At 40.1% G+C, this 27,150-nt stretch overlaps 3 protein-coding genes across 3 annotated transcripts; 2 read left to right on the top strand and 1 right to left on the bottom strand.

Annotated features, from left to right (window-relative positions):
- Positions 1-3: 3 nt before the first annotated feature.
- Positions 4-16,140, top strand: LOC119545830 (205 kDa microtubule-associated protein). The gene is made up of 2 exons (XM_037851743.1): positions 4-2,194; positions 13,028-16,140. Exons 1-2 carry the CDS (start codon positions 479-481, stop codon positions 14,936-14,938), a joined length of 3,627 nt encoding a protein of 1,208 aa, XP_037707671.1. The 5' UTR covers positions 4-478; the 3' UTR covers positions 14,939-16,140.
- A 1,870-nt stretch (positions 16,141-18,010) lies between these two features.
- On the bottom strand, positions 18,011-20,316 carry LOC119546263 (DNA-binding protein modulo). The gene is made up of 4 exons (XM_037852436.1): positions 19,953-20,316; positions 19,467-19,773; positions 18,656-19,390; positions 18,011-18,559 (listed from the first exon to the last, which is right to left on the bottom strand). The coding sequence occupies exons 1-4, from the start codon at positions 20,163-20,165 to the stop codon at positions 18,219-18,221; spliced, it is 1,596 nt and encodes a 531-aa protein (XP_037708364.1). The 5' UTR covers positions 20,166-20,316; the 3' UTR covers positions 18,011-18,218.
- Positions 20,317-20,962: 646 nt separating this feature from the next.
- On the top strand, positions 20,963-25,404 carry LOC119546271 (beta-arrestin-1). The gene is made up of 2 exons (XM_037852447.1): positions 20,963-21,733; positions 23,431-25,404. Exons 1-2 carry the CDS (start codon positions 21,148-21,150, stop codon positions 24,273-24,275), a joined length of 1,431 nt encoding a protein of 476 aa, XP_037708375.1. The 5' UTR covers positions 20,963-21,147; the 3' UTR covers positions 24,276-25,404.
- The last annotated feature ends 1,746 nt before the right edge of the window (positions 25,405-27,150 follow it).

Raw genomic sequence — 27,150 nt, 5'->3', positions numbered from 1 at the left:
ATCAGACTGATTCTCTTTTTTCAACTGGGTGGTTGTTGTTTTTCAAGGCGGTCGGCCAACTATTCAAAAGTTCAAAAGTAACTGCAATCTGCGTCGAAACTAAGCAAAAGACTCGGAAAGTTCTGTGCGTGGGAGACTGAAAAGTAAAAAGGCTGACCGAGCGAGCTGTGTTCGTTGCGAATAAAAAAACCATAAAAAGTTGGAATTCGGAGTGCTGGGCGAAGGAAGTGGAAGGAAGGACAAGCAACAAATTCGTGCTCTCGGCTGTTCCTGCCTGCGTCTCTCTTTCGCTGCGAGAGCGGGTGTGTGTGTGAGTGCGAGGAGAGAATCTGCAAGAAAAAGAAAAGCAACGCCGAAAAGCGGGGAATCGAGAAATAAAACGCATTGGCGTGTGAATCACGAGAAGCTGAATCATCTGAATCATCTCACCCGAATACACTCTTCTGTTGGGCGAATCGATAATTCCTAAATCGTAAGGATGGAGCACCACGAGGACAACGCTCAGTTCGACAATTACTTGCAGAACCGTCTTAGCGAGGGCTTGCAGATTACCGGTGGCGCCGAGCATCATCTTCATCTGGCGGACGCCGTCGTGGACGAACTCTCCGCCCCTGGGATCGCGTCCTCCAAATCGGATCCGGATCAAGAGAATAACGACGGGGAGGAGGACGAGGAGTGGAAGTACATACACGAGGTGCAGCAAAGCGAGAAGCTCCAACAGCAGCAGCAGCAGCTTCCTTTGGCATCGGAAACTGGCAACGGATTTGGCCCCGTCGGGCACTCTGAGGATTTAGTGCTAGGAAACGGCGGTGCCCCTGGTCTGAGTCTGGTCTACGAGGAGCAGGACGTGGAAGTGATCAAGAACGATGGTGACTTGTCCACGAATTCCAACACGACCACTTCCACAGACGAGGTGGTGGCCCAGGATCAGCAGCAAACCCAGGAGGCTGAACTGTTGGCGGAGCAGCATCAACAGCAGCAGTTGCAATCCTCGGATCTCCAGCAGGAGGACGAGGACGAGCCTAGCTCCGTGGCCACTACCTATGGAACCAGCAGTCTCAGCGAGAATAATCCCACGCCCTTAGATCAAGAGGAGCTGGCGGCCAAGCCAGTTGTCCAAGAATTGCTAGCGGGCTTCGACAATAAGGAGAACTGTGATTATGTCGATGATCTGGATGAAAACCACTCCCAGCTCAACCCCAATGCTGTTGCCTTTGTGCCTAGCTATGGCTCCCAGCCATCCTCTCCCCTTCCCGCTGTGGAGGAGCCACTACTCGGCCTGAATCCGCGCCAGCTGCTGCCGGGCGGTCCTTTGGACGATTTGGTGGCCGAGAGTCCGCGCAAGGGATCCGCCAGGGAGAACATGGATGCGATTGCAGTACCCGATGAACGGGAGTTTGACATTGAGGCGGATAAGCGACCCCACGAACTGGAGCAGGAAACGGACCTTTTCGGCGAAGGAAATCTGGAAATGCAGTTGCTGAACGGTGTAGGAGCCGCTGAGCCAGCTGCTATAACGGATGTGCTGGGTCACGGCCCGGAGACCAGTGTCGATATGGAAATTGATCAGCTGCCAGCAGACGCCGATATCATGAAACAATCGATTTATGCCGATCACAATGCCTCCATTGAAGACATCTTAAACTCCGTGCAACCTCTGCCCACCCAGACGGGCGACGAAAAGGAACTGCTCCATGTCGAGGAAAAAGAGCATGTCTCGCAGTCGCCGTCAACTGAGGAGCTCCAGTTCCAGCAGGAGTTTCAACACGATCAGCATCAGCCACCTTTGTTTAACAACGCTAAGCAGGATCTAATGCAGGCTTCCTTTTACTTGGAGCATTCTTCCCAAGATGCGCAGAAGGACGAGTCCCAAGAGCAGGAGGAGCTTCCCGCAAAGAGCTCCGATATTTTTGCCGACCAGAGTTTGCTGCTGGACACCAGTGCACCGCAGTTTAGCCCAGAATCTGACTCACCTGTGGCGAAATTAGAGCTGGAGTCCCAGCAGGCTGACATTGTGGACATCACACCTTCGCCTCATTCTTCTACTGAAGAGAAGCATTTGGTTGAGGACACCAAGGAGCTGATTGAGGACACCACAGAGCTGGTTGAGGACACCACGGAGCTGGTTGCGGAGAGCAAAATTGATCAAGAATCCCATCTCTTTGAGCCTTTTTCAGTCGGAGCTCCTCCCCAGGTAAGATTAATTTGAAGGGAGGGGAATTAAAAAAGTGCCGAAAGTGATCATTAGGCACTATTCATCTCTAACTTCGAGTGCTGCGCCCGTTTTATTTGCTTTGCCTTGCTTCCGTTGCTTTAACTTGCATTACCCTCTGCCAGCTTCAGGCTGCCCTGCCTTTCACCTGGATACCGGCGTAAAAATAATCATTAAATTTGTTGGTATACTCCTTTGTCTCTGCCCCTGGCCTGTGCATGTGCTGCTACCCCGACCCAACCTCCCATTTCCCTCTATGATGGTTTTCTCCTTTCGTATCGCATCAGTGCTCCTGTGGGTTTAGTTGAGGGTTAGCCGACATTTTATAGGAATTCAAAATTGTGTCCTTTTTGGGTTTCAATAGAAACTTAAAATTGATAATCGTGGATCCAAAAATTGTGCTTCATTTTACAGAAACAACAAAAGCTTTCTTAATGTGCAGTTCAGCGTCTATAAGTCGAAAGGGCTGATTGCCAACAATGAACAAATTAAAAAAAACGATAAACACTTTTTGGTTGTAAGTCAGGAGAATATTCATATGGTTTCTCAAAACTATTTATATTTATTATTTTGTACTCTTCTGAGTGTACTCCCTATATTGCACTTTTATCCTGGGGTGTGTTCCTTGGCTCGCTCACGCGTCGCCGTCGAAATTTGTGCTCTCCTATGCTCTCCCTTTGTTCGATGTATTTGGGTGGGGTTGAGTTTGCTGCGAGTCGACTACCACTCAACTTTTACACCCAGCAGGACACGCGAGTGCTTTCCTTGCCAAGACCCGGCTTTGGGTGGGGGCTCTTTCTTTGGCGACTTTATTTAAAATATTAAAGGTCACTCCCAAAGGGGTAGTTAAACAAGTGCCAATATTTGTTCAGCCATTCACTGTGGGAATGTTTCCGATCCTATATAAATTTAAATTAATCAAAAGTAATTTTTGAAAGTACACAAATGTTGGTTTGTGATTTGTTTTGCGAATTGGTGAGCTGCGGTCAATGCATTCTAATGGAACTTGGCTCTCTACAGCTCTCTCTCTCTTCTTCTTTTCGTCTGCAATCTGCACGACCAGCAACAACAACAACCCAAGTAAATGGCGTTGCCAACTGCTGCAAGAGTTGGCAATCTTCTCGCTCCGTTGCAAGTTCCAACTCCAATGCACACACTCGCACTCATACAGACACGCTTTCATAATTAGAACAAAAATAACAGCTGCACATACGAGCAGAGATACATACATACGTAGTTAGTTAGGAAAAGAAGGGGGTGCAAAAAAATAGAGATGACTTTGGTATCTTTAATTGGGTCATAGATTTCCGTTTGCATGTCTCTGCAACTTAAAAGATTTTTTTCGTCGCTAACTGCTTTGAAGAAAGTATGTAAGGGCGGAAAGTATGTAACAGGTAGGAGGAAGCGTTTCCGACCTCATAATTTATACACAGTGCTTGTTAATATATTTTGTTTTTAAAGAAAGTTAACAAATACAAAGTTATCATTACTAACACCATAACAATTTATAAGAATTTCACAAATGCAGCTATAAAAGCATCTTATTCAATCTCATTCTAACACCTATTGCACTTTGTCTTCTGTTTCATCAATCACTCGACGCTAATTTTAAAATCAGACCTTATCAAAGGCACCTTGCCTCTAATCAAGCGACTCAAAACATTAAGGAAAAACATGACAAATGCGCAAATTTGTTAACGCGTAAAAATAATAAGTCAGCTTTTGTCTTCGTGTTGTGATTCCCAAAGAAAAACTGGATGAGAAATCTGAAATAAAAAAGTGAATAGAATTACAATTACAAGTTCGGTTCATACTGTTGGAAAAACTTTCGCCAGAGCAGCAATTCACACAATTCGCATGACATTTGCTGAAACCTTTTTGGCTTAATTACAAATTATACAATTTACATACATACATGAATTTCCATTATTATTGTGTTAGATGGGATGGAATGCTAAACTGGTCAGGCCATAGACAAATGTACATTGTACATACATACGAACATACAGGGGCGGATGTAGAGCAACTTTTTATGGGGTATTTTTTCGAATTTGAGAAGGAAGTTGTTTTACATTTTAAATTAATTACATACATATTTTTGTTATGGAAATCACATTTATTTAAGGGTTATGTAAGGATTTAAGGGTGGTGTAGATCCGCCTCTGTGTACACATACTTTTGTTTTTGGTTTTTTTTTTGTTTCTCTTAATGCCTGTAATTGAGCTAAATTTTAATTTAAAACCGCGATTCGGGTGTGTGACTAAGCGACCTCCTGAAATTATACACGCATACACGCATGCATACATGTGTATGTATGTACATTAGGTTGGACATTTTAGGGTTAAATGAGCTCACCATCTGAAATTGTAGTTTTTGTACGAATGAATTAATGCGAAGACAAAAAACTGGTAATTGATAAATATGGTACTAAAGAAGGTGACCATCGATTTATGTTCTGCATTACAAAATGCATCCGAAACATATCATTTCGAACAGAGAACAGTGGCTCCAGTATTTTCAACTTTTAGTCCCGCTTACGCCATTATTAGATTTGAAAACCGATTAAGATTATTAACTCAGTTAAACTCTACTCATTTCCTTACACTAGCTAAATCTTTATATGTGCGTTGTGTTATTTAGAAATTTAGATCACCCATACATGTGGATTTTAGAAGTAATTTAGTTTTGTTAGTAGTGTTTTTTAATTTTTCTTTAAAGGAATAAATATTTTAATCTTTTTTTGAAATTTAATAAATCGGTATAGTAATTAAGATGCGTTTTAAATTCCAGAAATATTATCATTTTGGACGCTTTTGTGAACGTTTTACGTTTGTGTAATTCAGTTTGTGTATGTGTAAAAAACTTGTTCAACTTTACGGTTTTTCTGAAAAGCCGATGGAGGTTCAAAAAAGCGGAACAATTGCAGGCCGATGCAAAAATTGTGCTGCAATATGACTGTTGCTGTGGCGCTGCTGCAGATTTTGCTTTGTGTGGGTTGACTTGGAGTGGAGTTGATTTGCAAAAAACGCTGGCTGGGGAGCACTTGAAACCCGCTTGTCCATGCAACCTGGCCAGAATGAGGCCCAAACGGAGAAAAAGCAGCACAATACAGGGTAGGCCAACTCAGGCAGACAGAGAAGACTTTACGATTAATTGTAGCGTTTCACATTTCGAGTTCAAAAGAAAAGGCTTCCAGCATCATCATGAGTAGGGGTTCTTGCAGATATATTATCTCATGTGGACTTGCTATGAGTGCCCTATCTAAATTTAAATTTCTTCTCAAATTCATGAGCTATAGACAATCGCGGTAAAAAATATAGAAATAGCGACGTAACTTTCATTGAATCGAAATCTGGAAAATTTATTTAAAGTCTATATTAAAAATTCCCCATATACATCTATTAAAAATGCCAACAATGTTTCAGATATTTTCAAGTGCTGTTATATGTTAAAATTTAGTGGTAGTATTTTATTGATTGCTGCTGTACGAATGCACTTACATCGCTCGGTTGAATTTCCCATCCTCTTGCCGCTTGGTCAGCGTGTATTTATAAAATGCAAAAATCCTCCGCCAAGTGCCAAGTTCAATAGCTTTTCGTACACCACACTCAGAAATTCACGTACACAAAATAATTATTCAAAAAAAGCGGGAGACAAGATGTCGCTACATGTTCTGTGGATGCAGTTTGGCCCCTGCAGCGCTTGGATAGCTGAGTTCTGAATTGGATGCTGGAAGTCGGGAGGGCCGTATTGCGGGGTACGACAGTTGATGGCATATGTCGTCTCATCTCCTGGCATATAAATAGAGTTTTATCGTTGCTGGAGGAAGTAGAAGTAGTGGGTTTTTTGGCACGAACTCATGGCTCCGGAGTATTCACCGACAGCCTACTAAAAAGCGCAGAAAAAGTGCTGTTAATTGAAGGACAAGCCAGAAACAGGTCAATGAAACAGCTTAGCCACCATTCTCCCTTGGATGCTTTCTGCAAGATTGATGTAATGCTACAGTTTCTTAAGCTTTTTGTTATTGTGCTGAGTAAATAAATGATACTAAAACATCTGACATGTGAACTGTCTTGTCCAGGTCAGGACGCCAATTGGTAAGCTTGGGAATATTGTCCAAAGATAATAGCATTTTTCCTCCAATTGCAACCTCTGAGTCTTTCGAAGGCAAGAAACAGTGGTTATTAGCCACAAGGCTTTATGCCTCGCCTTGAATTTTGTCTAGAGCTCGGGGCCAATGTAACAAACTCATAAAATAAGAACTGGCAAGAGAGCGTTGCTCTTGTCCGTTTTGCTACGGGCTATTTGCCGCTTCTTTTTCCAACTGCCAAACCAATGTTCGTGTACTGGCCAACAAACTTAGCCAGGTGTTTTACTACCATTTGCACCATTAACAATTTTTTGGCCTGTGCAAAATGTAGCTGCCTGCTTGCTGTTCGTTCTTCTTGTGTTTCACGTTTTGCTTTATTATGAATTTGCTAGTTTGACTCCTATTTTCTCTTTCCCTCTTTTTCATTCATCTTCCAGCTTACCGTTTTTATTGTTAATAGGGGCCTTTGCTTTAGAGTGTTTCGGTTTATGATCGGACTTTAGGTCCGAGTTGACCAAGAAAGCCAGTCAATTTCATGGCTGCGGCTCCGTTCTAATGTGTTTATCCGACTGCAGTGCGGTTGCCTTCTATATATATGTATCTCTCTTTGCCTTCATATTATTGTAATTGTATCTTTTGGTTCATTTTTGCAGTCGTATACTTTCACAAAAAAAATGTTAAGAAAAGAAGAAATAGAAAATCAAAGAAAACCGATGGAAATTGTGATGTTAAATCGGTTTCTTGTCTGCGCGTTTACCACATTGCTTTTTATACCCGTTACTCGTAGAGTAAAAGGGTATACTATATTCTCCAGAATGCCTGTAACAGGTAGAAGGAAGTTCATACATTTATTATCAGGATCACTAGCCGTGTCGTTCTAGCCATGTCTATCTGTCCGAACGAACGCTGTGATCTCGAAAACTATAAAAGCTACAAAGTTGGGATTAAGCATGCATATTCTAGAGATTCCTGGCTTCCATATTTTTAAGGATTAATATTTGAAATATTTTGTTTCGCTTGTCAATAGCTACCGGCAAACCGAAAATTGTTCAAATCGGACCATTAGTTAATAAGTAGTTACCTTACGATGCCATCGACTATCATGTACCCGTTGAATGGCCCGAATTGAACAATTTTTGGCTATATGAGAAATCTTTTTGTATAAAACTTTTCACACTATCATAAAAATCGGGAATCAGCATATAGAAAATATATTTGTAAAGCAGTTAAAAATGTAATGAGGCAATTATTGATTATCAACCGTCAATTGAACTGCTTCGTTTTTCCAGCAGCAAGTATTAGGCTGGCAGAAAAGGCTTTTGCTAAAGTATCCACTTATTTATTTCGATTGGGTGCCACATAACTTGCTTAGCGCTGAATTTGGTTCGAAATTATATTGTGGTATGTACAAAACCAGCGTTATGGTATTAAAATTGGTAAAACATACTAGAGTTCTGTCGTTTCACTAGGTTTCAAGCCATTGTTGTTCGTTCAAAATTTTTCACACCGCTTTCAGCTAAACTTCATCTCTCTCATGAAGGCGTATACTCATTATTATGTGCAGCGTGGTTTCGCAACATTTTTTGGGTACTGCTGTCTTTCGTCTGTCCCCTTTTACCAGACCCCTTCTTTACTTTGCTTCTGTCCTGATTTGTTTTTTTTTGTCTGGCTTGCGAAAAAGTTGCCACGGCTCTTGCCGGTTTTCCTACACAGTTTGCGCTGTGTCTAGTATTTTTTCCGTTTTCATTAAACTTTTTCTTTGTTCAGCTGTTTTTATATTTTTTTTTTGCAACCGCTTTACTATAATTTATTGACTCTCACTGTGCGCTGTCCAGAGCTGAGTTGGTGTTCCAACAAGTATCTCTAATTGTCAAAATTATATTTATGAGGCCAATGGACGGACGGGAGCCACGCTTATACATACATAAAAATATGCAACCAAAAACGTTCACAAACGTTCCATCCAGATTTGTCGCTACGCTATTACGGTGTCACCCCAAGGTTTGGAAAAAGACGGCATCCAGACAATTTTAATTTAAAACGATAGTCACATCCAATTCATTCCAGTGCATCTAAGTTTGTACTCCGACATCATATTGCGTGTTCCGTTGCGGTTGCATGTGCTACACCTTACCTCTCTTTCTGCTTGCCAAACAATTTTAAATTCGTTCGTTCATTATAGTTGCCGCTGCAATAACACAGCAAAACTTGAGAAAGGGGATTTAATAAAATAATGTTGAATTCAAATTGTGTTTTTTTCCTAAATTTACTTTGTTTTAGAATTTATTTTACCGTTTTTGTCATACAAACTTTAGTTAAATATTACTGGACCTCATACTATAAACCTTCTTGTCCCAAAGATAATAGTTTTTAAAGAGTGGAACAAATTCTCTAGATATATCCTATATACATATTTGTATCCTTGATCCTTAACTATACCCACTCTCCTCTAAACTTAAATATCTAATTTTTTCCCCTTGCATTAAATATGATATCACTTTAAGTAAAGACGGCTCGATTGACTGACTCACAATATGTGTGTACTGTTCCTCTTCATTTTCTTTCCGATTTGACAAATATTTTCGCTATTTTAAAAATAGAAATTACAAAGCCACAAGAAACGCTCGTCACCACATCCGCATGTCTAATAAAAATGCGAGCCGTCTTTCTCGCTATATGGGCAATGTAATTAAATTTTTCTGCCCTGCACTGTACTTTTACTCCTGAATAAATATTCTTCCCAGTTTAAAAGGAAAAGTTTTAAGGAAAAGGACGAAATAAATTACAGCACGACGATAAAGTCAATAAGCGCCAACAAAAATTTATAAATTTAAAAAAATAAAAAAACAATAACATATTCAAGTTAAAACATTCGTTAACGTCCGAAAAAATTCTCTGTACTATGCACTGCATTTGAAATGGTTTAGTTTGAAACATCAAAAGACTAAAAAATTCTTACATTTTTTCAAAATGCATTAAAATAACAAAACATTGCTTATCTCCTACAATCATAATTAGATTTTTGGTTCCCAGGAATAATAAATGACCCTAGACTGTTTCCCATGTTTGCGATATGGATTGTAATTTATTATGTTGTGTGCGTATTTGTGAGCGGGTCTTTCGCCAAAAACAATTAGAGGTTGTCAATTGCATTCCGTTTTTGGGCACTGGGGCTATCTGCTTTTCCTAACCCGACTTACTCAATCCCCTTTTGGATCTTTTAGCGAGCCATGTCGAATATGAAATGCTAATAATGAGTGGCGACAGAAAGATAAAATACGGAACCTTTTGGGCAGTAACTTCTACAAGAACCATATATTTTTTAATTTAGTTTTATTAATCATTATTATAAAGTGTTAATACTTCAAGGGGGAATTTTTGCGTAAATATATATCGAAGTTTACAGCTTAAGTTATTGACTTGAATACTACATCTGTTCTTTGCTGCTCTGTGCGTTTTCTTCCATGTTTGGGAGAAATTGTGATTTCATTTAAACCTCGTCATTCAAATATACGCCATCTGTTGAACTTGATATTTTTGTTTATGTATAAAAATCATGTGTGATTGTTGCTCTCTTTCCGCTTTGCCTACCGCACTGTACTATTTGCACTCTCTCAAGTTTACGTCAACTTTCGTGCCATTTCTTTATTTGCTGTGTATTTACCGCCACTATCAAAGCTAAAACTGGCATGTGTTTTTGTTTCCAATTTCAAATTGTTGATGTCATCGCTGCGTTCTCTTTGCGGCTTTTTGGCAAACACACACCCCTCTTCTCAAACACTAATGCAAGCACCTACGAGTGACTCACTGTAACTCTTTTTTCACCGGGCTTTCGGCCATAATAAATACATTTTTGCGAATGTGGAATCGCTAGTCTTTGTTAAATATATTATTTGCGAAAACATCAGGAACAGCATAAAAGCCAATCAATAAATTCAATTTACCATAAGCTGCCAACTTAAGTTTTGGAGCTGATAAAATTCTGAACAATAATCGCTGCTATTAAAATTCGACCAACATTGATAGGACTCGGGGGAGGCTTACTGGTCGCCTATGCGATATTTTAAAAAGTATGTTACCTCACTTTTAGTAATTAGTAATCTTGAAATTTGGTTATGAGTCATGGTCAGTAACTAAAGCTTGAACTAAGCCAAGAGAGCTCTTATCTGCCTAAGCCCAGTTTTTGTTTTATGCTTTTTGGTCTTATTCGCTTCAGCTCACTTTTAACCCCATTACGCTTGAGCAACAGTCCAAGCCGAGAGTACCGAGTGGGGACTACACTAGGGGAAAACACAGCTAAGACTTCTAACAATTGTTTCATGTTTTGTACAAAGTTTTTGGAGCATTTTTTCAGTTTAAAATATATTGATAAAATATCTACTTTGACTAGTGAAATGGTTATACTTGATTACGAAAAAATGCGCTGTTTATTGATACAAATCTATTATAGCAACCTTAAACTGTGGAAGTTTAAGTTGTTTGCGCCATCAGTAGGTTTTTAATATAAAAGTTATTCCGAGTTAAAATTTTTTTTTCCTAAGTGTAGTAAAAGAAAGTCAGCCGGCCAGCAATTGAGCGAGTGGGCTAAAAGTGAGCAACTAGCAACAAGGAATTGGGAAGTCGTAAGGGAAACTCGGAGAGTGGAGCTGGGGACGGGCACCGACCGATGGCAAATGGCCCCTGCTGGTGGCATTTACTGGTCAATGACATTTAAGATTTCCTGAGCGCACTGCTTTCGGTGCTGAGAGATAGTCTTTGCGTGATAGAGAAAAGTGCCGGAAAAAATTTTAATGCTACACTCACCATACCGTCCCGTCTTTTCCTTCTTTGGTGGTAGAGTCCAAAACTATCGCCATGTCACTACACTAAGGCACTGAAACCTTTTCCATCCGCTTCATTTTCCTTTCCTTAAATTCGTCTTTGTTTTTGTGACTGTTCGTAGGTTTTTTTGCTATGCTTGAAAATCCATATCTCATGAAAACTATTGAAGCCATTCCATGCATGCCGAGACTTATAAAAATATAGGTTACATTTTGTTATGTCGTTCAAACTTTCTTATTTTGACCCAGGTAAGAAAGGATCATCCCCCTGGTCAAAAACAGCGAAAATTCTTATTTAAACACAGCCTCCTTTAAGCCTCTTCTTCCATATATCTTACACAGGTATATGTTCCATGCGTCACCAGATATTATTGTTTATTGATTTAAATAATCAAGTACTTTACTTTGTTTCGCTGCCTACCGCTTTCTCACTTTCAAAAGTTAAGCTTTCGCTTGGTTTGTTGATGTCATTATAATAATTTATTAATATTGGTAAGGCATGTCAACCCTCAAGAACGGCATCTTACACTCAGAAAAAAAATAAAGTATTTCGTGCTTGAACCTAGTATTTTCGGTGTCAAAACTTCGCCAAGCATGGAAAATACAGAACGCGAGAACAAAATTCTACTTTTGAGCACGAATTTTCAAGACCGAAAATACTAGATTTAAGAACCTTTCGGTCTTAAATCAAGTATGAATAATTCTTAAATCAAGTCATATTTGGACTAAAAACAAGAACGATTTAATAATAAAGTAAGAAATTTGCAGGCATGATTTAAGGACGAATAATTCTTATATCAATATATAAATATTATGAAACTAAAATGAGTTTTTATTTTATGCTAGTAAGAGAATTAAGTATTGGAAACTGAAACGAAATAAACGAGATATATATAAATAACATTAATATTTTAAGTTTACTTACGACTTGCCGCTCACGGGCATTAACACTACCTAATTTATGCGCCTTATATACTGAGTACTTTCAGAATAAACAGTTGGGAATTATTAGAGTTGGCAGACATAAAAACTCCAAAATGTGCTCAATATGAGAATTTTTTGAGCACGAACGTTCTTAAATGTTAAGCATGCAATTTTTCTTAAATCAAGGCTGTTTGTACTTGTTTTTAGCACGGTGTTTTTTCCTGAGTGTACTTATAAAGAAGACATGACTGGGAGAATGTGTTTTACTAGGGGAAGCTTGGGTATCACAACTAGTCATTCGTACGCAAAGTTACGTAGTTCAAATAGAATTTGTCATTTATAATTCATTTTGATATTAATAATATTATTATGATTATTATTAGTATTATATTAATATTATTATGTAATTAATGTTAAACCCGTTATACTTCTGTAGGCAAAAAGTAAGGTGAATTTGTTTGTAAAATGAAAACACGTTCCCCCGTGTGGTCTCTTAATTTTTGGGGGCAGCCAGAAGTTTGTGCAGTGCTGAGTGTGATTTATTGTTGTTGCCCGTTATCCAAAGCCCGAAAATTTTTGGTAGCTGGAACTGCCAGAAATTTTTATAAAATAAAGCATTAGGTAACATATTTCAAAACACAAACCGTTTGCTGCATCTTGGATTTTATTTGTTCAAAGACAAACGAAGATATGTTTAATGCGAAGCTTATTGCATTTATCGATTTAACAACACCGAGAAGTTGTTGGGGAAGTACTGCGGAAGTACTATTATTGGTGGGGACAAAGATGTGTACCCCACATCTTGTTTTGGGTGTTCCCAGAATGAGAGACTTTTTGCAAAACCTCTTTGTTGTTTCACACAAAAGTTTAATACAAATGCTAGCAGTGTCTTCTAAGCCTAGCATTACTAACCATGGCTCATGACATTATTTATTCTCCTTTAACTTGTTTTTTACTCCACATAAATACTGTATCTTTCAGATGGAGGAGTATGCTGCCTTTAATTCAGCTCCTGGCTCTGAAGCTCAATTCGATGACGAAATATCGCCAGCAAAACAAGGTATTAATCCGTTTGCCCAGCCTTTTACGCCCGCACACCTGGTGGTGGAGCAGACGGAGGAAGAGCTTTCTGTTCATCAACCAGAGACACTGGCCGCCAACTTTCAAGAACTTCAGCTGCAAGAGGATCTAGTGGAGGAGCAATACGTGGGCATACCTAGTGTTCCTTCCAAGTACTTCGATTTATGTGATAAGGTTGCTAATAACACTACAGAGGAAGTGGAGGACCCAAAAGAGGATCAACCAGCTATTGGAAACTTTGTTTCCGAAGAAAAACATCTTTTTGCTCCAGAGGAGGAGCCGCTGCACGCTGTGGGAGACATCGTTGCCGAGAAAGAAGAACTTGCCTCTGAAGAAAAGACCATGGAAGACTTTGTCTCTATCAAGGAACAGCATGCTGCTTCCGAGGAGCAACTGCTACCTGCTTCTATAAAGGAACCCTTGTCTGCAGCTGGTGACGAGTTGTTGTCTGAAGCTCCAAAAGAACTGATTATTTCTGAGATTGAAGAAGCTGTGCTCCCGAGTAGTGAGCCGTTAATGGAAACTGTTCCAGAAACCAAAAACGAAGATGATGTTGCGGTAGCCTTGGCTGAAGTAGCTTCTGTTGCTACTGTTGCTGCAGCTGTTGCTGCCGCTGCAACTAAATCTAATTCAGCGACCAAAACAGGAGCCACTGTGGCCACTGCTAAACCTAAGTTAGCAGCCTCTGCAGTCAAGACTTCCACAGCGAGCTCCACATCTGTTGTTGGAGCAAATAAGTCGGTCGCTGGTCGTCCACGCACCGCCCCCGTTGCAACCAAAACTACAAGTACAGCTACCAAACTTTTGACTACAGCTCCACCAACAGCAACCAACCGGAAACCACTTAGCAGCAATGCATCATCCTCTGCAAAACCTGTGCCCAAGTCAAGCACCACACGACCGGCCACAGCTCCTGTGAGCAAGGTGACATTGGGGGCCAAAACCGCAGCTAATAAGCCGGCTGCAAGTGGAACTGCATTGGGAACTGGATCTGGAAGCGGAACCAGGACTACAGCTCGCCCTTTGACCAGTACCACAGCTCGCAAACCAGCCACAAGTGGAACCGGATCAGGAATTGGAGTCAGCTCCACTGCTCGCAGACCAGCTGCAAATGCATCAGGAACTGGATCGGCTCCTAACAGCGGTGCTTCAACCAAACCACGCCTGGCCGTCACTTCGACAGCCGCAGCCAAGCCGAAAACTTTGTCGCCGCGCAGCACCACTTCCGGCGCCACCACTGTGCGCAAGGTGCCCAGCACAAATGTCACTTCTCTCTCAGCTCGCAGTCCAACCAAGCCTGCAGTCAATGGGCAGTTGGGCAAGACAACCAGTTCCAGCTCCACCACAACCACTACAACCACAACGATCACTAAAACTTTTACCGCTCGCCCAGCTCCAAAGTTTAACCACTCGGCAAGCTCAACCATTAGCAACGCAAGCACTACTCGACGACTGCTGGTTCCTAGCAGCTCCGCTGGGACAACCGCGGCGACCCTGAGGAAGACATCGCCTTCGAAGACATCGCCAGTCAAGGCGGCCTCCAAGCCGCTGACACCAAAACCCAAAGAAAGCGTTACGAATAAACCATCGCCAGCTGTACTAAAAGCGCGAAAGTCTACACCCCTAAAGGGAGCCACGCCAATCAGGGCACCAGGTGTACCTCCACCTGATACCACTCCAACAACCAATGGTCGGACTAATGCGGAGGAAGCCATCAATCAAAATGGAAACGGCCTACACGATTTGGAGGAGGCTCAATCTGTTCAAGAGCAACCTGCCCAAAATGCAGAAGTGTCCCTTTTGGACTTTTAAATCACAACCCAGATTCCGGATCACAGAGCTAAAACTACTTTACTAATATTATAAAACATATTAAGCAAAGTATTTAGCACGAACAGAAAATAACGAGTCACGATCAAATGAATGAAAAAGCGAGGAATGGCATCAGCATACTGATAACCAAATTATAAATTTCTACTAATTGGATTAAGTTATATTCGATTACATCTTCGATTTCTTGCTAAATATTTCTATCTATTAATATATTTAATTGAAATGGACCCAGAGCGAAATAATTTGTGTGCTACTTTGTGAAGAAAATGAAACAAATATCACCAAGTGCTCCGTTTTGTTTAAGATGTAAGGTGTTTTATTTATTAATTGTTCCTCACGCTCTGTTATTTTTTGCTCATGTGCTAAAAGAAAATTGTATCGAATTGTGTCAACGCTTCGTAATAATCAGCGAAGTGGCGTCGATAAAATCAACAGATAACAATTGTCATTTTAAAGAAAAACGAAAAAAAAACAAATAAGCAGAAAGTAAAGATATTTACTAAAAAAAATATCCAAATTTAAAAATTGTCGTGTATCAAAAACCAGAAAAAGAATTATAATCCAAGTTTAACTGTAGCTATTAGTCGGCGTCCTAACACGTGAATAACGAAAAACGAATCAAAACTAATCCAACAAAGAACAACGTAATTTGCGCAGCTGAAACCGTAGACTGCTAATCACTAAAATAATGAATAAGAATTTAAAAAACTTCCTAGCACCACGATCTTACAGACTCAAAACACACGAAATAACTTGGGTTTTACTTTCTGTATTCGTTCCTCCCATTTTTTTAAGAATCCACTCAATATTATAATTGGATTAAAAAAGAAAATAACGTGGTAATTAAGCAGCACTAAAAACATGTTCATTATTGGTTATTAACGAGAAAAAAACTCTTACCCAGTGTTAAATTTTAAATTGAAGAAACAAATGTGAAGGTTATTTATTTAAAAACATTTTTAAATCCGTTTTGCTTTTACTTTTTGTGACCTAGGTCGAAGTGTATTATTATTTTATAATTTGTTGATTATGCCACACGAAACAGAAAGCAACAGAATCAATAAGCATAACATTGAATGTAACTCCAACACCCCTATACACACTCTCTATACATGTATGTTTAAAACGATATTATAAATTAAAACAAAATGAACAAAAAAATACTTAAAACAGAAATATTATTTTTAGTTGTTTTATTTTTGTTATGAACTCTTCATTTTTATTTAAAAACTTTTTATTTATATGGAGGAAGCGTCAACGACTCGAATTTATTGTACGAGAAACCAATTTTGCCTGCTTTCGTGAAAGTAATCCCCGAATGGATAATTTTAGAGACTAAGTTGCTAATGTTGAAAATTTGCCTTTATATAAATCAAATATACATCAAATATACCCGACCGCTAAAGGGTACCTATTGATCTAGTTGTCTAGTTTAGAGAGTTAGTTGATTTGCATTATGGTTTTGCGGATCTCCCTCCCCAGTGCCCTTCCTTTTAATTTGCCTTATTATTAGTGATTTTCTACCTAAGCTTAATGATATTTATATTACATGTATTGAAAAATGAAGTCGAAGACAACATGAGACAGAGAGACTTGGGACATAGCCAACACAACTCAGCAGCAACCCCCTGAAAACCGACCCAGGCAGAAAAAAGCTTCACGGGCACAATTTGTTTCGCTTGAATGGACTAATATACAACTCGATCGAAATCATTTCCAACAACTTTATAAACAGACTGATTAGGTGATTCATGACCTACACTGCCGGCCGATTGGGATTTTGACAAACCAGGGTGGCTTGCTTTTGGTTGGCCAAGACATAATTTCCGTTGCATTTAGTCAAAGGAACTTTCTTTTATATATATTTACATATACATACACATACGAACGTGCATAAACAATTCATGAAATGCTAACAATTATGGAAATGAAAGCACTAACCGAAATTAAATTTACAACAAATATACATAAACAAAAAATACTTATTTAAAACGATAAATATCTATCCAAGATCTTATTTGTGACCATGTAGTAACAACAAAAATAACAAAATACTACAAAAAATATATTACAAATAAAAGTTAAAAATATAAATGAATTTCATATTGAACTGTAAATACTTGTAAGTTGCTTGCTTATATTAGGGGGTCGTTTTGATAAGTAGCAATGCACAATATGAGCAATTTATAGAGTTTCTGCACATGAAGTCGAAATCAAGAAAATTTTTAATTTTTATTGCAGAGATAAATATAACTTCATTTAGAAGTTTGCGAGGCAGAGGAGACATTTTTGGCCGTATAATGTGATAAGCATAGTCGATGTAGCCATGTCAGAGTGCCTTTCCGTCCGCCTATAAAATGCAAGCAGTGCTTAAAAAGTGTTTAATTCATTTCAGCGATTTTGGTGACCAAAATTTAGTATAAAAAGAGAGTTTAGATATTTTTTATTTTTGTAATTTATTGTAACTAGGCATATAATTATTATGGAAATTAGCACTTGCCAAGCCCTTGATTTACTAATGCATTCTCCCAATCCGCCGCTTCTATTCATTTGCATTATGGCCAAGATGGCGTGAACAAAGGCGTAACTCTCTGGTGGCCAGCCAACTGGAGGAAGTAAGGGGCCTTGTGAGGATGAGATGCAATGGGAGTGCCGTACTGGATAAATGAAATTATTGCGTGTGGAGTTGTCGTCTTTGCTGAATGACTCACTATTGTGCTGAGACTAATGAATCATTTGACGAATGGAGCGGGAACAGCACAAGCACCACCCACAAACACTTGTAGCCTCATTCATTTATATAAAAGCCGGTACGTGCCGGTTACTTACATGATATGTAATATGGATATGATGAAAAATTCAGGTTTTCTTTAAAAGATTATAAAGAGATAGTGCTATAATAAAAAAATAAGATTCAAATCATCAAGAGCACGTCGGTCGCATGTAACTTGATTTGCATGGCAAAATATTACTAAACTGAAACATAAAGATAGAGAACCATTTGGTTACGTAGATCCCTTATTCAGCCATTTAAGATATCGAATTTATAAATACATTTTGACTCTTTTATTTAGTTTTAGGTTTGATGCTTATAAAAGTCAACATACGTTTAAAATACGGCTAGTATTTTGCAGTTCAAGTTAAAGGGGTATCTCTTATCGACTATATCCATTACATCAGTGATATGGATTTAAAGGGATTGTGGCCAAATTTGTGGTACTGCAGAACTTAAAACTAAATATTTGTAGATTTCCAAGCTCTAAAACTTTCCCCTCTTCGCGAAAGGATTGCCACCATTTTCCTGTGCCGGACGCTTGTTAAAGGGTTTCTTGCCGAACTTATTGTTCCCATTCTTCTGGAACTGGGGGGGTGCTTGGGAGTGCGCAATAGCGGAACGTTTCCTTAACAATCTGTGCTTTAGCAGCGAGTTGGGCTCGATAAAAATGGGAAGTTTGTTTACAATTTTTTCGTTGGCCAAGAAAGATTTGCAGAAAGCGTCCTCATTCGTGAACTTCACTACGGCCTTGTTTTTTAACATCTGGATGCTCTCAATTTCGCCGCTCTCGTTAAACACTTTCCGCAGGTCGGCTTCAGTGGTATCTACAAGAACAATTATACATTAGTTAATAACAAAAATATAACAAGTAATTAAAAATTATTACAATGATACACAAAATACATATTAGGGCAACCCACCTATCGACAAGTTCGTCACAAGAATCGCCTTCCCCGAGGAGCTGCGTTCAAAGCGCAACAGTTTCAGCTCCAAATTGTTAACAGTCTTCCCCTGGAGTTGGTCCAGAGCCTTAGTGGCGGCTTCCGGCTGCTTAAACGTGACAAAGGCTAAGACTGTCTTGCTGCACACAACATCTAGATTGTCCACTTCCCCGAACTTTTTAAAAATCTTCTCCAGGGCGTCAGCGTTGTATGACTCATGTTTGCCCAAATTTTCTACAACCAGGGTAAGTTCACCGGTTCTTAACGCACTCTTGGCAGACATTGGTTGCACTGTGATGAAGCGAGAATAGAATTCGGTGCTGTGCAGTTTAAGGACCTTGGGGATGTCGTCGACTGACACCAAACGTACAAAGGCTTTGGGGTTTAAGCGGTTAGCGGATAAGGTCACCGACTCCACGGGAGCTACTTTCTCGAAAAAGGCCTTCAACTCATCCGTGGTGACTTTGGGTCCAATCAGGCTAACCACCACCGTGCGTTCGTTTAAAGCGTCCCTGTCCTTCGGCTGGGATATGGTCAGAGCCTTGTTTCCAAGGGTCAGCGCCTTGGGTTTGGCCTGCAGAGCAGCTTCTGCTGCGGCTGGTGTATCAAAGGCGATAAGGACTGAACTGATGCCATTCTTAGGAGGAAAACGAGTCACTGTGGAAATCGGTCCAAATTTGGAAAACAAGGCAACCAGGTCCGGGTGTTTGTATTCTGTGAAACAAAAATAAATTAAATGAAACTATTTTGTTACAGCTTCCACATTCAAATAACAGCAATTTTATGGTACCTTTTGGTAGGTTTGTGGCAAATATGATTGTATTTTTTGGCGTTCCTGGGGGAATCTTGCCAACGCGTACTTTGGGAATTCCACTCTTTTTATCCGACTCGTCAGTGTTGGATTTTCCTGGTTTTTTAGTTTCCTTGCCCTTGGACACTGGTTCCTCTGCAGGTGCCTCATCATCGTCGGAGTCGTCTTCCTCATCCGCGACTGCGCTGTTAGAAACCTCACCAGGCTCCACCTCGTCATCATCTTCCTCATCCTCACTTTCGTCCTCTTCATCTTCCTCGGCCTCGTCGTCGAGTAAATCTTCGGCCTGGAATAAGAAAATACCACTTATTGACATGCTCTTCTAATTTCTAATTTAACTTTAAAGACGTGGTAAATGAGAGGCTAAGTAGGTACAGAATTGATTCGATGTGCAATACACCCCCAGGGCAGCTAAATCTGCAATGAAATCTTCGAGCAGAAGAGACCACGTTTTTTGGTGCTTACCTCGGAGTCGCTGTCGTCCTCAGCTTGGTCGTCATTCTGGACCTCGGCCTCGGACTCCTCCTCGCTGGACTGCGGCACTTCCTTCACAGGCTGCTTCCTGGTCTTCTTGGAGGGCGACTGGGCGACCACGTTTTCCTCCTCTTCCTGCACCTTCTTCACCACCCTGTTCGCGGCCTTCTTGCCCTTGGCGGCTACGGCTTTCTTTTGGGCCATTTGAGCGATTTCTCGAGTTTTGGTTGGACAAGCGAGTCAAGTCAAGTACGGATTCGATGGACAACGCGTGGTTTGCCGGAATCAGTTGCACGTGGAAAGTTGGAATTTTTGGAATGGCGGAAAAAGTGTGGGTCGATGGAAAAGTCACAATCAGTTTCGATACAAAAATCGATGTTTTTGGCGTGAGCGTAGTGTCGTAACGTAAAACGTAAGCCACCGTAAGTGTCAGTGAAAAAGGGAGATAGCCTCAGCGTAAGTGTCAGTGAAAAAGGGAGATGCAAGATCTCACGTGGAAAGGTGGAATGGCGGAACAAGTGTGGGTCGATAGTCACAATCAGTTTAAGAAACATCGATACAAACATCGATACAAAAATCGATGTTTTTGGCGTGAGCGTAGTGTCGTAACGTAAGTGTCAGCAAAAACGTAAGCCACCGTAAGTGTCAGTGAAAAAGGGAGATGCAAGATCTCACGTGGAAAGGTGGAATGGCGGAAAAAGTGTGGAAAGAGGGCAAAAACATCGATGGGTCGGTAGAAAAGTCATCGATGTTTGCTTGTACATAGCCATCGTTACGCGGACGGTCGCACCAAAAACTGCCCAGAGTGTCCTCGCTAACCTAGCGGGGTCACAAATTTGGCTGGCAGACAGTGTTGGCAAACGGTGGAGCACCAAACGTAAGTGGGATCAAACGCAAACCAAAAATTATGAAAAATCTGCTGTGTCCTCGCTAACCTAGCCGCGACACACTCCAATATTTTGGTGAGACCTGCGATAGTATCGGTATAATTGGCTGACGGACAGTGCTGGCAAACGGGCGGAACAAGTATACACATAAAAAACTAAAAAAAATTAAAAAAATTGCAGCACCCAACGACCCAACGCACATATATTATTATACGGAGTGCCGAAAAACAAGGAGCGGTGTGTGCGGAGAACCATTTAGCAGAAACACCAGCGAATCAGCAGAAGCGACGCAGCCGCCAATGAACACGATGAATGGCGGAGGTGGTGGAAACGGAGGAGCCCTGGGGAGCAATGGATCTAGCACAAATGTGACAGCTGCCGGAAGCAGCGGCGGAGGGAGCGGGGCGGCCAACGACGAGGCCGGAGGCGATGCCAGCTCCCGACGCCAGGCGACGAGGGTCTTCAAGAAGAGCTCCTCCAACGGCAAGATCACGGTGTACCTCGGCAAACGGGACTTTGTGGACCATGTCACGCATGTGGACCCCATTGACGGCGTCGTCTTCATCGATCCCGAGTACGTCAAGGACCGCAAGGTGTTTGGCCAGGTACTGGCCGCCTTTCGCTACGGGCGCGAGGACCTGGATGTCCTGGGACTGACGTTCCGCAAGGACCTGTATCTGGCGCATGAGCAGATCTACCCGCCCATGCAGCTGGACCGTCCGATGACCCGTCTGCAGGAGCGGCTGATCAAAAAGCTGGGACCCAACGCCCATCCGTTTTACTTTGAGGTTCCACCTTACTGTCCCGCCTCCGTGTCCTTGCAGCCCGCCCCTGGGGACGTGGGCAAGTCCTGCGGAGTGGACTACGAGCTGAAAGCCTTTGTGGGTGAGTCCGGGTCTGGTCTTGTGGGAGTGTCTGTGCACGGCGGTCAGACAAAGTCAAAATCATTGATGGGCGATTGCAGCAGTCGATACAGACATTTAGTTTACGTATTTTTACATTTCACTCCCATATCTATGCACAGTCGAGCCTTGATTGCGTGGATTGTAATCCAAAAATGGCACAAACTCTGGTTGAGTATTCCAACCAGAAGCAATTTCAGATAGAAGCCACTTTTTAGATCAATACAAAACCTGATTTCATTCAAAGTTGTAAACTTTACTGACATTATTTTACTAGAATCTTGTCTTAAATCTCGAGACTAGAGGCTAACAGTAAACTTAACTATTTGTGTTCTATGGAGGTTCGACTGTAAATTGTTGTATATGTATGTAGTTTTGTGTAATTTAGCGCATGTGTCACGCGGTCGGGAACACGGGGTTAATTAATCCAGCTACGTCGGGCTGCGCAAAAATGTCATTGGGCTTGGTGACGCAGCGTCCCACCTAATTGAAATTCGACGCTTCTAATTGGAATCTGACTCTGCCGTAGTTGTATCAAAGCCATTGTTGTTGTTGGCTTTAATTAGGCTCCGCCGTTGTCTTTAATGACGTTTTGTTCACCAATATCCGATTGCTGGATATAATTCTTGAAAACCTTTTTGAGTATAAGCTGTTATTTTCTGCTGACTTCCCATTAACTCCGTTTTTCTTGTTAAGCCCTGTGTTGCAATTAATATTGTCCGAAATTAGCGAGAAAAGCCTGTTCAGCGAAATAGTACGTTGCGTTTTTGGAAGTTGCCTGCGCACATTTGCGACTCGCACACGCAGCTCCCATCGCACAGTACCTGATTTTGTTCCTTCCCCTGATACACCCACTGCTTTCTGTTGGGTAAATAATTATATCTACATATTTTTTCGTTTGCCTTGCTTTGTTCATAAATTTTTGTTGGTTTTATGGCTCTTGTTGGAATTTCGCTCTTATCTAGCAGCCAATTTGCGTACGGCCATAAAAAAATTAATGAAGTAGCAGCGACGCCAATTGCCGTCTGGGTGGGCCCTAAATATCTAAAGGATTTGGCTGTGGATGCACTACTTTATTTTCGTGTAGTAAGCAGCAGTAAATCAAACAACTTTTAAATTTTCGTTAATAAATATCAATTAACGTTTATTATCTTGCCAGATTATAAAAACTAAAATAAATGTTGTTATTAATCAGTACCTACTGTAAACCAAAACACAATTCGTAGAACTTATAAGCAATGTTGATGTTTCTATAGTTCGCAGAAACGATTTCTCAGCTCCTCTTTTTTCCCCTATGACGATTTTGCCAGAGCTTTTATTTCCTTGGCGTCTGCTGATTTGTATATTTAATGTGCCTCGCTTCGATGTTTTTGGTATAAACAATTAGCAGACGGAGCTGATTTTGATGCAGAACGATTTATGACCTTCTGAATGGAAAGTGTTTTGTTTTAATGACAGCGCCCAGATAGAGCAGTCTATCCTTGGGTACCAAAAATCTCTTGTCGCTAGGGTCGTTTTAGAAGGTTTCTGGAACTCGTACCGATATGTGATATACGCAATATCAATGACGCATATTTCTAACAAATGAACAAGTGACACACCCCCGGTCTGATTATGCACACGTCATGGGATTTCTACAGCAGCTGTGTAGCGATTACTCATAATGTTTATCCTTGATAGGTGAGAACGTAGAGGACAAGCCCCACAAGCGGAACTCTGTGCGTCTGACTATTCGCAAGGTCATGTACGCCCCCTCCAAAGTCGGTGAGCAGCCATCGATCGAAGTCAGCAAGGAGTTTATGATGAAGCCGAACAAGATCCATCTGGAAGCAAGTTTGGATAAGGAGCTGTACCACCACGGCGAGAAAATATCGGTCAACGTTCACGTGGCCAATAACTCGAATCGGACGGTGAAAAAGATTAAGGTATGTGTCCGTCAGTTTGCGGATATTTGCCTCTTTTCCACGGCCCAATACAAGTCAGTGGTGGCCGAGATCGAGTCGGAGGATGGATGCCAAGTTGCGCCCGGGTTCACCCTGTCGAAGGTTTTCGAGTTGTGCCCCCTTTTGGCGAATAATAAGGATAAATGGGGCCTGGCTTTAGACGGCCAGCTGAAGCATGAGGATACTAATTTAGCGTCTAGCACGCTCATTACCAATCCTGCCCAGCGAGAGAGTCTCGGCATTATGGTGCACTATAAGGTTAAGGTGAAGTTGCTGATAAGTTCGCCGCTGCTGAATGGTGATCTCGTGGCTGAGCTCCCGTTTACACTAATGCACCCCAAGCCCGAGGAGGAAGAGCACCCGCTGTTGGGTGAGCGATCGCCGCGGGCTAGTTTGGCAGGGGGCGGTCAGCCGCTAGTGAGCTTGAGCGACGGTGGAGAGACAGGATCAGCGGCTGGGGGTCAGGACGTACCCACCACCACCAATCTTATCCAGCTGGATGACGACGAGGCACAGGATGATGACATAATTTTCGAGGACTTTGCCCGCCTGCGTCTAAAAGGCGCCGAAACGGAGGCCTAAATGAAACGGGACTTATAATGTTTACGGATCGAACTAATTATTATCCATTTACAGAAAATGTTAACATCATTTTCGGCATTTGTATATGAATGTGAAAAGCTAGAAAAAATTTGCAGAGCCGCTAAATGTAAAGTTTTGTACCAATAGCCACGGTAAATAGTTTGAAGTAAGCTATTTGATATGTGTAGGCCATACGTTCTAGTATCTATAGGGTTTAAGCTGAAAGTGTACGAATTTTAAAATGTGAAATTGTTTAACAAATCAACAAACCAAATCTACACAAAATACACATGCACAAGGAAACAACACACGCCATGTATTTCGGCCACGCCTGCAACAGTTGATAGAATGCACAAAATGAAATTTGTTTTATTTGAAATGTATACTTTTATTTTATTCTTTTTTACAAATTAAATGCTCAATTCAATGTTACACAACACGCAAAATAAGAGATTCTTATGATGATGTTTTTTGCCTTGTCGTAATTGTGACAGTTGCTGCCTTGCAATATATTAGAAGCTTTATTTGCAACTATTTGAAATTTGTGTCTTTTTATGCTAAATAACAATTTTAGTTTATTGCAACGGAAAGTTTTACACATACTGACAACTCTATAAAACATTCACGCCAAAGTGTTAAAAGTAATTTAATTAATTTAAAAAATATAAGAAGAAAGCAAACTATTCTCTTATAAACTGCAAGCAGTCCTGTATAATTTAAAGAAAAGCATTGAATATATTTTTATAAATGTACTACAGCACGGAATTATAATTGAGAGTTAAATAATGGTGTCACAGACACATTATCAGATAGAACCACTTTATTCTTTAATTTTTTTTACAAAATTATTCAATTACTCATAAAAGATTAGATGGCCATTAACAAAACACCAACCAAACAATAAAATTGTTATTCACCGAAGGGAGATTCCCGTTAAAGGGGCTTTGAAAATGCCCACCTTTGTTTATCGAACGGGCTTGGCGCCTTTTATTCATGGACATGTGAAATACCATTTAAAATTAGATCAAAGAAATGTTATAATTGGTCCAGCTCTCCGGCAACGCAGCCCATAGGTGAAGGTGTTGTTTGCTTTGTACAAGGTAGCCAATAAAAATAACACGGAAATCAACATTTGAGTTTAACATATATGTACAATGTCGCACACATCTAATTATAATTGGCAATGTCTGAATCGAAATTTTTCAACGAAAAATCGAACACGAGTATGGACGTACGTGCGATTATTTTAGAGATCAAAATTGGGAATTTGATCACAATTCAAATCGAAGAGGAAACCAACAGATAAATTAAGGGAATAAATAAAAAAATTGTACACTAAGGCTTTTAAATGTCAACATAAGCTGTAATTCCATTTTAGAGCCCCAAACCGCCCATGCAACAGAAACGTAAGGATGGAGACATTGAAACAATGTTGACGTTTTCGCAAATTAACATATTTTAAAATGCATTTTTTAACTCATATATATTTATACCCCAACATCGACGTATATGTTTGTTGCAATGTTTTTATCAATAGAGAGAAGCAAGAAAATGAAATAAATGAGATAATTCATATAAACGTGCATTAAATACTGGTTAAATGGATACAACATGCTAAAAGAATTAAAATATATTAGAGCAATTCATATTTATAAATGTATATTCAAGTGCGAACAGCTAGTTGCATTATTTAGATAAAATTATGTGAATATGATTATTATATAAGAACGTGTGTACTACTGAGAAAAGTGAAGCATTTAAAACGTAATTATTCTCTGTATGCATGTCTCTTAAAAAACAGCAATATAACTAGATTCTTGAAATTTTCATGATATGTCGAGATTTTCTCTGCAGTTGAACCAAGTGAACACAAAAATTATACCTTTTATTATTGAAGAGAAAAAATTTGTCAAGTTTGTGATGTAAAATAAGTTGTTAGTGGTTGTCATCAACATTTTAAGAAAATTACAATTTTGCGGAAATAGTTGAATACACCATCAATGTATGTGTTTTAAGCTGCCTAAAAGTGTGCTCTACAATATACATACATTTGAGCAAAGACAACTGTGTCCATGCTTGCACTCTTTACTTCTAGAGTAAAACGGTTTTTTTTAATAAATAAAAATTCAAAACGGACTTTTCATTAAAAGTTAAAAGAAAATTCTCGATTCGGTGCTAGGTGGAGTTCGTGTGCAATCTCATAAACAGTTGCTGCTTTCATATGAAATCCAAAGAAATAAATTGGGCTCATAAATAATTACACGCACTAATTCTATAATTAATTATTGTGTTCAATGGGTCCAACTGCAATTTAAGCAACAGTACTTTTTGTGCTTATTGTACCATTTTCTTTATCAAACTACGTTTAAAAATAATTTGTAATGTTTTTTATAAATATTTTGTAAAATAGCATATATATTTGTATACTTATATAGCGAGTTGAGTGGAAATAAACGTTTGTAGCCAGCACGATAAAGATTGAGATGAATTCATTTTTATTTTTTAAGTACATATTTGTCCGGTACCGAGATGCATTCAATTTTATAAATATTTAATTATAATGTATGTATACAACTTAGGCGATACAAATTTAGCCACCGTAGCCCACATGCTGAGCCAGCGAACCAAACGGAATATGGAATCTATAACTACCTACCTATGACTAATCAAACAAAAAAATAAACGTGAAAGATTGAATGTTGTTTGTTTGATGTTATTAAATACAGATAAAGGCAAGAACAATTAGTAGATAAAACGAAATTGTTGACTGGCACGTTGGAGCTGTTTGTATTGAAGACGGAAAGGAACGGCGGACGTCTGCAAAAGACTATGTTTGAAAAGCTTTAATCTAATAGATACATTGTACATACCACAC

This window comes from Drosophila subpulchrella, chromosome 3R (assembly GCF_014743375.2).
Source record: "Drosophila subpulchrella strain 33 F10 #4 breed RU33 chromosome 3R, RU_Dsub_v1.1 Primary Assembly, whole genome shotgun sequence".
NCBI classification, from domain to species: domain Eukaryota; kingdom Metazoa; phylum Arthropoda; class Insecta; order Diptera; family Drosophilidae; genus Drosophila; species Drosophila subpulchrella.
Note: the sequence above shows the minus strand (reverse complement) of the source record. Positions and strands in the feature narration are given on the sequence as shown.

Bases quoted from the DNA above. Each gene is read 5' to 3' on its own strand.
- LOC119546263 (XM_037852436.1), bottom strand. From the start codon at position 20,165: ATGGCCCAAAAGAAAGCCGTAGCCGCCAAGGGCAAGAAGGCCGCGAAC. The intron at 19,774-19,952 runs GTAAGCACCAAA...TTCTTATTCCAG, and splicing joins AGGACGACAGCGACTCCGAG to GCCGAAGATTTACTCGACGA. The intron at 18,560-18,655 runs GTGGGTTGCCCT...TTGTTCTTGTAG, and splicing joins TGTGACGAACTTGTCGATAG to ATACCACTGAAGCCGACCTG.
- LOC119546271 (XM_037852447.1), top strand. From the start codon at position 21,148: ATGAACACGATGAATGGCGGAGGTGGTGGAAACGGAGGAGCCCTGGGG. The intron at 21,734-23,430 runs GTGAGTCCGGGT...TATCCTTGATAG, and splicing joins CGAGCTGAAAGCCTTTGTGG to GTGAGAACGTAGAGGACAAG.
- LOC119545830 (XM_037851743.1), top strand. From the start codon at position 479: ATGGAGCACCACGAGGACAACGCTCAGTTCGACAATTACTTGCAGAAC. The intron at 2,195-13,027 runs GTAAGATTAATT...TGTATCTTTCAG, and splicing joins CAGTCGGAGCTCCTCCCCAG to ATGGAGGAGTATGCTGCCTT.